General features: G+C 45.3%; 1 protein-coding gene across 2 annotated transcripts; it reads right to left on the bottom strand.

Annotated features, from left to right (window-relative positions):
- Positions 1–3135: 3135 nt before the first annotated feature.
- Positions 3136–9718, bottom strand: znf711 (zinc finger protein 711). 2 transcript variants are annotated; one of them, XM_084549821.1, is made up of 8 exons: positions 9329–9718; positions 8203–8284; positions 7991–8091; positions 6858–7718; positions 6623–6769; positions 6315–6494; positions 6020–6154; positions 3136–5861 (listed from the first exon to the last, which is right to left on the bottom strand). In XM_084549821.1, exons 3-8 carry the CDS (start codon positions 8067–8069, stop codon positions 4681–4683), a joined length of 2583 nt encoding a protein of 860 aa, XP_084405947.1. In that variant the 5' UTR covers positions 8070–8091; positions 8203–8284; positions 9329–9718; the 3' UTR covers positions 3136–4680. The 2 variants fall into 2 exon arrangements, with proteins under 2 accessions (XP_084405947.1, XP_084405948.1); XM_084549822.1 differs by having other exon boundaries at positions 7991–8071.
- Positions 9719–9811: the final 93 nt, after the last annotated feature.

Here is a 9811-nt window from a genome sequence, read left to right as displayed (position 1 = left end):
GAATTACTGTCAACTATTAAGCCTTGGCTTTGGCTGAGTGAATACTGAGATGTCTCTATTTGTGTACAGATCATTACCTTTTTCATTTACTAGTAAACAGCACGTGCCCCTGGATTTCTTTTACATGCTTGCTTCCTCATTCTAATCACATCCACGCCGCAGCCCAATGATTCTCAGAAATATGGACAAAACGACTACATCAAATAAATGAGTTTGACCTTCTGCGGCGGCTGGATTATCTGTGTACGTCTGTCAGTTCTCATCACGGAGATGGCCTTCTCGGGCTGTTGCAGTGCAGCGCGCGTGTGTGTGTGTTTGTGTGTGTTTGACTCCCCTGCTGATTCAAAACAGACAGAGAAGGAGCCGGAGACCCCTGGCAGAGAGACAGTCGGTCAGTAGACTGGAAAAAGAAAAATGTACCCACTCCTGCTGCTGCAGCTAAAACGCACGACAATCAAACACACCACTCAATCTGAATTGCTGGATAATGCAGCGGTAATAGAAGAGTTACTTAGAGGGGATTTTATGGATGTGTCTGCATATTGATCTGCGCATCCTCTGCGGTTTCTGCTGACGGCGGCAACACTGAGTGATTTATGAGATGTTGCGTGGGATCAACAAAAACGGACAGGCCGCTGCATCTGTTTTCTCAGGAGTTTGTGGCGCCTGTGTGGGCCCATCCGCGCCGCCTCATTTCCCTCAGAACGAGACGTCGTGCATCTCTGGTGACAGGTGACACGGAAGTGAAAGAGACACGACCGCAGCACCTCTCGCTGGGATGCTACGCTTGAAGAGTCATATCCCAGAAGACGCCGATGTTTATTTGATAAAGAGACAGATGAATAATGTGCGGGGGCCGGCAGAACAGCCGCGGTTAACGGATGCGCGGCGCCTTAATGAAATCACAGCCCTCACACACACATAAACTACTGCAAACTTTGTAAATTAAATCACTTTGCTCTACTTTCTTCCTGACTCAGTTTCCGTGCTTAAACCCAAATCTTTTTATGAGTCTGTTTGTTTCCTCCTCCTTCCCTGGCGCCTCTCCTAAATAAATCAGATCTTCGCTATAAAATACATAATGTATATAACTTTGACAAATGTGGTTCAGCATTCACCACCATCTCCCAGCGATCACTCCTCCCTCGCCTACTCCCAGCTCTGAAGTTTGCTGTCTGAATTTGAAGTGAGTGCCTAGAGTCTGAACATTAGGACACAACTGTGTAGTTTAGAAAAGCAGGTTACATTTAAACAAGAAGTGGGTATCAGTTTTCAGTATTGAAAACTGCTGTGAAGAGTTCTGTAAGTCACACAAGCCGTTTCAACTGTGACAGTCAGGGCTCTGTGCAAAAGGAGGTGCCAGTCATGTGAGTGACGTTCCTGATGTTTCGATACTTAGCCATCATGGGGCACCATCAGGACCCGTCCCAGATTCACTCAGCAGCACGAGACAACAACCACGAACATGCAAACATAGAATTTTAAGGAGGTATCTGCAACAAGAAGAAGAACTGGTGGTATCATCTCAACCTCATAGAGTCAGTCTGTATGATTGAAAAACTGGTGTTAGCTTTAAAGTAAAAAATTTTTGACATGTTTTGTTCTGGGTGTAAAGTTAACTATTCATACCATCATCTCTGAAAACATCATCACTGCACCTCTAAAGCCTGAAACTTTTGCAAATTAAGTCAACATTTCAGCCTCTGCTGAAGATGAAAACGTTGTCCAGTCAAATAAAACTCTGGCTTTTGGGTGTGTGTGCAGCTGTTTTTCTTTTCATCATTTTCAACAGCTTTGATGCTCAATGAGATTTGCCAATAGGCCTCTTCAGAACGAGACCTCTTCATTCATTCATTTTCTCTAGCCGCTCGTCCTCTGGAGGGTCGCAGGGGGGCTGGCGCCTATCCTAGCTGCCCGGGTGAGAGGCGGGGTACACCCTGGACAGGTCGCCAGTCTAACGCAGGGCTAACACAGAGAGACAGCCAATATAGAATCACCAATTAACCTAATGAGCATGTCTTTGGACGGTGGGAGGAAGCCGGAGTTCCCGGAGAGAACCCACGCAGACGCAGGGAGAACATGCAAACATGCACATCACTGTGCCGCCCTATGAGACATCTTGCACAACAATAAAAGCCAAAAATTAAGTAATTCCATTCAGCAGCTTCAGGTTCAGAGACTTATTGTGCTGTGAATGTTGGCTCACCTGTGTTTTTCCTCTTTGGACACGATGGTCGCTGCGAAAAGAAAACCACACTCTTTCTAACTTCTATCCACCTGTAATAGTAGTGGACAATTGATGAGAGAACCAATCTGCCTTTCAGCCCTCTTCAATACAGAGCAAACATAACTATATGCTGCTATGGCAACAAGTCTGATCCACTGTAGACTTGAGAACTGTGTCCATTCATTTTTCCCTCACTGTTGTCAGAGCTTTTTGCAAAACCGGTGAGCCTCTGATCTCTCTTTGAAGCGCTCGAAAACACCTCAGCTTGCACACTACGTGTCAAACCTTCTTGCTCGAGCTGTAGAGGCTCTTAATGCAGCAGGATCACGTCAAGGCAGAAGGAAAGTAATCTAAACAAATGAGCATGAACAAAATGATTTAAGAGTACAGTGAAGAAACTTTGGAAGAATGTATGGCCTCTGATTTTTAAATGTCAGACTACTCCATCAGTCTCACACTGTGCCAGCTGAAGCGGAAAAGCGTTGCATCTACTCAGGGTAGCAGTTAGCAAGGCTCGCAGGCGTATTTCATTATTAATCGAAGAGTGAGTCAAGTCGAACGATAACACCGACACAGTGCACATACAGCTACAACTGAAGGCGGTCATGCGAGTTGCGGATCAATGATGTTTTGATGAACGCCGGCTGCTTCGGCTTTATCCCGCTTACTTGGCCGATATGAAACGGTTTAATTCCAATTTTTCTAATTTCTCTTAAAGGAATTATCTGAAATTAATTCAACTTTATGCTCATATGTGGTAAATGGTGATACGGTTTCAAATGGGGGCTTTATGATTTGCTTCTCGTTGGACAGAGAGGACAAAAAGCGTAAAAAGATAATTGTTTATTTTGGTTCTTCCCCACCAGTAGTTTATCCACAATCAGACTGAAAGAAATTATAGACTAAGGTACACGAAATGCAGGGATTTTTAATATATACCACAATTAATTTCATGGAGACAGCATATGTGCATACTTTAAAAGACTAATGCCAATATGATGACCACCAACTGCAAGGAAATAATCCCACTCTCGGGATTGGGTTGGGTTATTCAGGACTGTAGGACTAGTGTCTGGGGAAACTTGTTAGTGAGCACAAACAAAACACAAAACCCAATCACTTATCCATACAACAAAACAATAAATGGTTTCACCCACCACTTTCAATGACAACTCGGGGTGCAGTGATGGATCGTGCGCACTTTGCTAGCGATTACACTCAAAACAACCTGTACCCACTCACAAAGCTCTGTACGCGTTCATTATCAAGGGATATATGTATTTATATAGCCATATCCTCAGATAATAAACTCTCATACGTCATTAAAATACAAAGAAAAAAAAATATTAAAGTGCTTTCTACTGACTCAAACACATAATCTCTGAGAGAATGGCATTGATACAGCATGTTTGAGAGTTAAAAATCACTTATTTTCTGATTAGCTGTGTTCATCAGTGCTTAGGGGATAAAGACCAACAGATGTAAGGCATGATTGCAATGGTTAGCTGAAGATTACACCTGTGTCGTAGGTAACGTCACACTTGGAGCGGCTGTCGGGTATAACCACTTCAGGGGTTATTTAAAACGTTACCGTCCGTCAAGTTAATACCGGTCAATAATCTGAACCATCAGAGCAGATACAAGAGCAGATTTCTGTGTGAGTAATGTGTACACTAAAGGGATATACTAATACACCAACTGCACCTCCACCCTTCTTACTGGACACCGTTGACCAGACCAGAAAATTTATGATTTGAACTTTAAGACATATTTAACAGAATATAGTCCGGATTATTTATACGTGACCCCAAAGTGTTTCAGGCAGGAGAACGTACTGTTGGTTTTTATTGAAAGGTCTTTTTCCAAGATGCATTCTTTGCGTCAACATCGCTGAAAACCCATTCTGGACTCGTTGAATGACCCCAGTCCGTTAAAAACCGGATAGCAATGCAAACAAATGTTGGGGTAAACGCTGGTTAATACGGAAGAGATGCTAACTGGTGCTATGGAGGCAAACTTCCCCTGTGCTCTTTCCACGTCATCTGAAGAACTAGCAACGTTCACGGAGCACCGCTTTCTGTTTTACAAGACACAGTCGTCATCTCGCAGCATTTCAGCTGAGTGGGTATAAAAATATAGACATTTGAAACCCTGAATATATGTTCATAAGTGATTTTCTGCAACAAAACAAAACATAATTTACAGTTGTCCCACTCAGTGTACACACTGTCTTTTTCAGACTTCACCCCCGTCTAAAATGTGTTCTTGCGTCACTCCTTGGGGGAGGAGAAGGAGGTTTACGCCCAATACAACACAGAACAGCAATTATAATGTCATCTTCGTCAACTGCCTGCATCAGTCATTCATCAGTCTTTGTTAATACACTAAAATTACCTCTGGGTGTGTGACACAGATTTACTGGGGAAAGAGGAGTGTGTTTGTGTGTCATGACATTACATCAACATGTCTTTGTGATGCCTGGCTATGTGCTGGCTCTTCTCTGAAGGCCTCCTAAAGCCCTTGGTGCAGTAGTCGCAGCGGTGGGGGTAGTCCTTGGTGTGAATTGAGATAACGTGGCGTTTGAAGCCAGAAGCGTCTGTACTGTTATACTCACAATACTGGCACTGATAAACCTTTCTACCACTGTGTGTCTTCATGTGCTTCTTCAGCTCAGCGGGCTGCCGGAAGCCTCGCCGGCAGCGCTTGCACTTAAACGGGAGGTCCTTTGTATGCAAGGACAGGATATGGCGACTCAGGGTGAAAGTGTCGGGGGCGTTGAAGTTACAATGCCGGCACTGGTGCACCTTGTTGCCCTTGTGCGTTTCCGCGTGCTTCTTCAATTCTGAGGGCCTGTGAAAGCCTTTCTCGCATACGTCACACTGATGAGGGAAGTCCTTGGTGTGAACTGAGATAATGTGCCTTTTCAGGTCACTGGAGTTGGTGCTCTTGTGCTCACAGTGTGGGCACTGGTGGGTCTTGTGGCCTTGCACCATCTCTATATGACGCTGGAGTTCCCGTGCGTCCGCGTAGGCCTGGGGACAGTGGCTGCACTTGAAGGGCAGATCTGCGCCGTGCTTGCTCTTGATGTGAGTCTTTAGGTTGGACTGATCTGCACAGCGGAACTCGCAGTGCGGGCAGTGGTAGGGCTTCTCGCCTGTGTGGGTCCGCATGTGTTTCTTCAGCTCGGATGGGTGACGGAAGCCTTTGGCGCACTCGACGCACACGTGCGCAAAGTTCTTACTGTGCACGGCCAGCAGGTGACGGTTGAGCAGACCCTGTTCAGCCGTCTCATAATCGCAGTACTTGCAGTGATGCAGCTTAGGCTCCCGGTCCTTGACAATGAGCTTGTCGGAGCCCAAGGGGCTTGACTCGTGATAGCGCCGTGCGTACTCAGTATATTCTGGAGATCGCTCACTATTATGGCTGAGGAGCTTGTGACTCTCCAAGTGGTTGTGGAAACTGATCTTCTTGTTGGTGGTAAAGTCGCAGTCCGTACACTGGTACTTCTTCTTGAGCAGATGGTCCGGGTGGTTCTTCATATGGCATTTGAGAAAACCCCGAGAGCGAAACTTCTTTCCACATATGTGGCAAGGGTAGACGGTCAAAGGCATTCCATCAGGTCCAATAATAACAGCTGGAAGAGAAAATTGAAAGCAAACTGTAATCAACATTTAATGTATACACTTCACTGTGTATTATAAAGTCAAGAGAACTTTATAATTGGCTCTAGAAAAACTGGCAAACACTAAATCAATAATTTATTGTCCCATCAGTATTATATGCTAATCATACCAGTCTGACACTGCCGTGTATCTCCTTTCTTCTTTTTTTTAGTTTTAGGTTTGAGGACACGGTTTGGGCCCAACCCTTCACGGATTTGCAGAAAAGGTGCAGCAGCTCCATTCTTCACCTGTTCAATGGTATTATCTGCAACAGGAGAGACATCATCTTATTTTAACTTCATCAAGAAACGCCAAAAAATTTATTATTTTATACATGTTTTGAGCTAATTGTGTATCCAAATTGTGACAATGGTGTAGGAACAGGTCAAAAACATCAATGGAACAAATGCACAGAAGGAACATACTAATATCATCATCGTCATCATCTTCACTGTCATCCTCATCATCATCTTCTTCTTTTGGAGGGTTCTTGACCGCCATGTAGACCATCTTGTCGCGTCCAACGCCCAGTCTGCCTGATGATGCCGCTTCCAGGTCCGGATGGCCATTCTGGTAATCATCCTCCGTTATTACCTCTGTGCCACCTGGAAATGGAAAAACAAAACATAAAACCTGTTTGTCAGGGCAAAAAAAAATAAATCACATTCATTTTCACAGGGACAAATCTTGAGGTAACTTCTCAAAAGTGTTTTGTGCATTTAAATCCACTTGCCTAAGTCATCATCTGCTTCCGCTTTAAAAATGTAGACTTTGATGACCTCAGAGCCATCCTCTTCTTTGGATTCCTTGTCTTCCATCACCTCAGTGCTGATCTCAAGAGGTGTGTCTCCTATGTCCAACTTCTCTCCCACTTCATCCACTTTAACAACACAAATGCCACTGGTTATGCAGAAAAGATTACAAAACAACCGTTTATCAATGTCTTATCATGTGACAAACTGTCTTACAAGAGATCATAAGGTAATCCTCAGAGCTGCTTCTTGCATCATCGTCCTCATCTGTCTGGAGGGGAACAGCTTCAGACGGCAGCTGTTCGTGGATTATAGTCTCAGAGTTGGCCTCTGTCACCATCAACCCCTGTGACACGAGCTGGTGGTCCAGGGTGCTGTCCTGGTGCTCAGACAGCAGCTCAGCCACAAACACCTGGTCTGACATGTCGTCGTGATGGTGGTTTGAGTCCTGGATGAGGCGTGAGGTTAGGACGTGGTGGTGATGGGCATCCAGAGCTTCCTCTATCGCAACTTCTGTCCCCAGAATATTCTCGGGCATGATCACACTGTGTTCTGAAGACACCATGTCTTCAGTGGTCATTTCATGAGCCTCAACCCCTTGAGACTGAAGACTTTCCACATCTACCTCGAGACCTTCCACAACCTCAGCTTCTAAGCCCTCCACCTCCACCTCTTCCTCAAGGCCTTCAACAACGTGAGCTTCCAGGTCCTCCACATCTACCTCAGTTTCCAGGCCCTCTACCACTTGCGCCTCGAGACCCTCCACTTCCACCTCACCCTCTAGTCCCTCGACAACCTGAGCCTCCAGCTCTACCACATGCGTCTGCAGCCCGTCAACAACTTCTGCCTCCAGGCCCTCCACATCAGCATGTAAGCTCTCCACCACTTCGGTCTCAAGTCCTTCGACCACCTCTGTCTCCAAGCCTTGAACCACTTGAGTCTCCAGACCTTCCACCTCAAGTTCATGCTCCAGGAGGATGCCCTCGTCCGTCATCACATCCGAGAGGAGCATACCCTCAGGTACAGACACCACAATGTGCTCCCCATCAATGTGAGCCAGACCGCCCATGCCTGCAACTTTAAACAGAAGACACAACGAGGGGTAAAGATACAAATCCGGTCACATTTCTGTGAAGGTGCAACCTCTTGCTGTTGTTGTAGTTAAAACATCAGAACGACCCTGTAATGTTACTTACATATTATTATTTAACTAGATCATAAAGCTAAATACCATTTATACTGTGTTTGGTCACATGCTTTAGCTTTATTTGAAATTCTGGGGAAATTTATGTTGTTTTACTGAAATCAAATGCTACAACATAATGGTTGTCCCCTGGTCAACCACCTACCAAAGTCTTGCATGATCATAGCATGGGGCATCTTCAGCTCCTGAGTGTGTAGCTCCAACACCCCTCCTCCTTGATCCATGTCTTTATTCCGTAAAAAAAGACTGAAAATTACAGTATACACTACATTAGCCATTCACTTTGTTTGTGTGCATTGCTGAAAATGAAAGTGAAAGGAAAAAACTATGCCATCACGGTCAGCATTAAATACGTACCTTCACATTTGATGACAAAACCTTTACAATAAAACCAAGAGGATGTCTGAGGTGCCTCCTTCCATCAAGGTAATCAGTCACTCTGGCAAAGAAAACAAACAAACAAACCAATGGTAAAGTGTCAAGGAAGTTAAATGACAACACAAATGTGTAGTGACTACTTTCACAGTTTAAAGATGCGGGTATTTTAAAATTTTTGGTTCATATCAAGGGCACCAGTATCAGTACGAGTTGAATACAGATGCAGAGAAGCCTCTTCTCCTACCACTGAGAAAGAGGACAGTTGTGTTGTTGACCACTGGCTCCATCCATTGCCTAATCAGAGTACTACATGCAGCTCCAACCTGAGGACATATAGCTATACACCTGGAGCTGGTTGAGCCTGATGGCTGGAGCTCAGCTGAGACAAAAGGACTGTCCCGCTCTGTGTGCTGAGAGCGGGCTTGCAGACAGCGGCTCTGGTAGCTCTTGGAGGATGAGCCCTGCTTGTTTTTGTGGGAGGAAATGCACTGTCGTCACTTGACGATTTAATATAAGGCAAATATGTCATGTCTGCAATGGTCTGTATTGACGTTTGATTTTCACGGATATGTCATTCTGGGATAAAGACGATCACTGTGCTGCCACACGTGTCACGTAGACTGACATCTTTGCACATAATTACACATGCACCGAGTTTATGGCCGCCAATGAAAATACCGTGGTTATGCAATGCATACTAAGGCGGCTACCGCCCTCCACCCACAGGAGCTAACTAGCAAACAAGCTAGGGCTGAATCTCCGAGCGCCATTTTGTTTTAGCATAATGGCTAATTCTGGGAACGCATAAACCCGACTAAAAAAGCAACCCGGGCCATGATTACACACCGCGTTGTAGTATTAATAAAGTCACCAGCACAAGCAACACACTGGGATGCCTCATGAGACTAGTTTTATGAACGCCGCTCTAATCTGCGCGACGACAGCCGTCCTTCCGGCTAGCTAGCCTGCTAAGCTAGGTGGAGCCGCTTGTGCCGCATTATCTTCCATGTTGTTTTTCGAAAAGGCTGAAAGAGGCCCGCTACGTTTGACTGGGCCCTTGCGTCTCATTCCGCGTGCCTTTGTAATCGATTCAAAATAATTTTACCTGATAACGTCGTCTTCCGACTCTATCGGTGTTTCTCCCCCTTCTCAGAATTGTCTGTTATTGTTTTGGTTTATTTTTGACGGTAAGCTAAGTGCGGCCTGCAGTTTTGGATCCCCGGGCACTCTTTGCTAGGCCTCGGCCAATCAGCTTGCTTCCTGACAAGCAGAGGGAGGGCGGGGGGCAGACAATGCGTGGCCTCGTTTACCGCTGATCCCTTACTATTTGCGTCATGCATAAGAGAGCAGAGTTACATTAACACAGTCATTCTTTTAATGGGGATATATTTACACCAAGCGCACGGGCACAAAATCCAAACACTATCACGCCACCAAAATAATAGTGTTATAGTATAATGTGCATGCCACTCTGAGCGGTCGGACTTTGTATACGCAGATGAGGCCTGTAGGCCATTTCCTCACAAGGGGTGTGTAGCGTTGAGCGCTCATTAGAGAAGCGGTTGGTTATGTACCCAGGAAATAACCG

The sequence above is a fragment of the Chelon labrosus genome (assembly GCF_963514085.1).
Source record: "Chelon labrosus genome assembly, chromosome: 8".
In the NCBI taxonomy this organism is placed as follows: Eukaryota; Metazoa; Chordata; class Actinopteri; order Mugiliformes; family Mugilidae; genus Chelon; species Chelon labrosus.
The sequence above is the reverse complement of the archived record's forward strand: the minus strand, read 5'-3'. Positions and strand labels throughout refer to the sequence as shown.

What these genes read in the sequence shown, in the direction of transcription:
- znf711 (XM_084549821.1), bottom strand. Translation starts at nt 8,069, where the DNA reads ATGGATCAAGGAGGAGGGGTGTTGGAGCTACACACTCAGGAGCTGAAG. An exon ending in TATGATCATGCAAGACTTTG is followed by an intron (nt 7,719 to 7,990) that starts GTAGGTGGTTGA and finishes TTCTGTTTAAAG; the next exon opens with TTGCAGGCATGGGCGGTCTG. An exon ending in TACACGGCAGTGTCAGACTG is followed by an intron (nt 5,862 to 6,019) that starts GTATGATTAGCA and finishes TTTCTCTTCCAG; the next exon opens with CTGTTATTATTGGACCTGAT.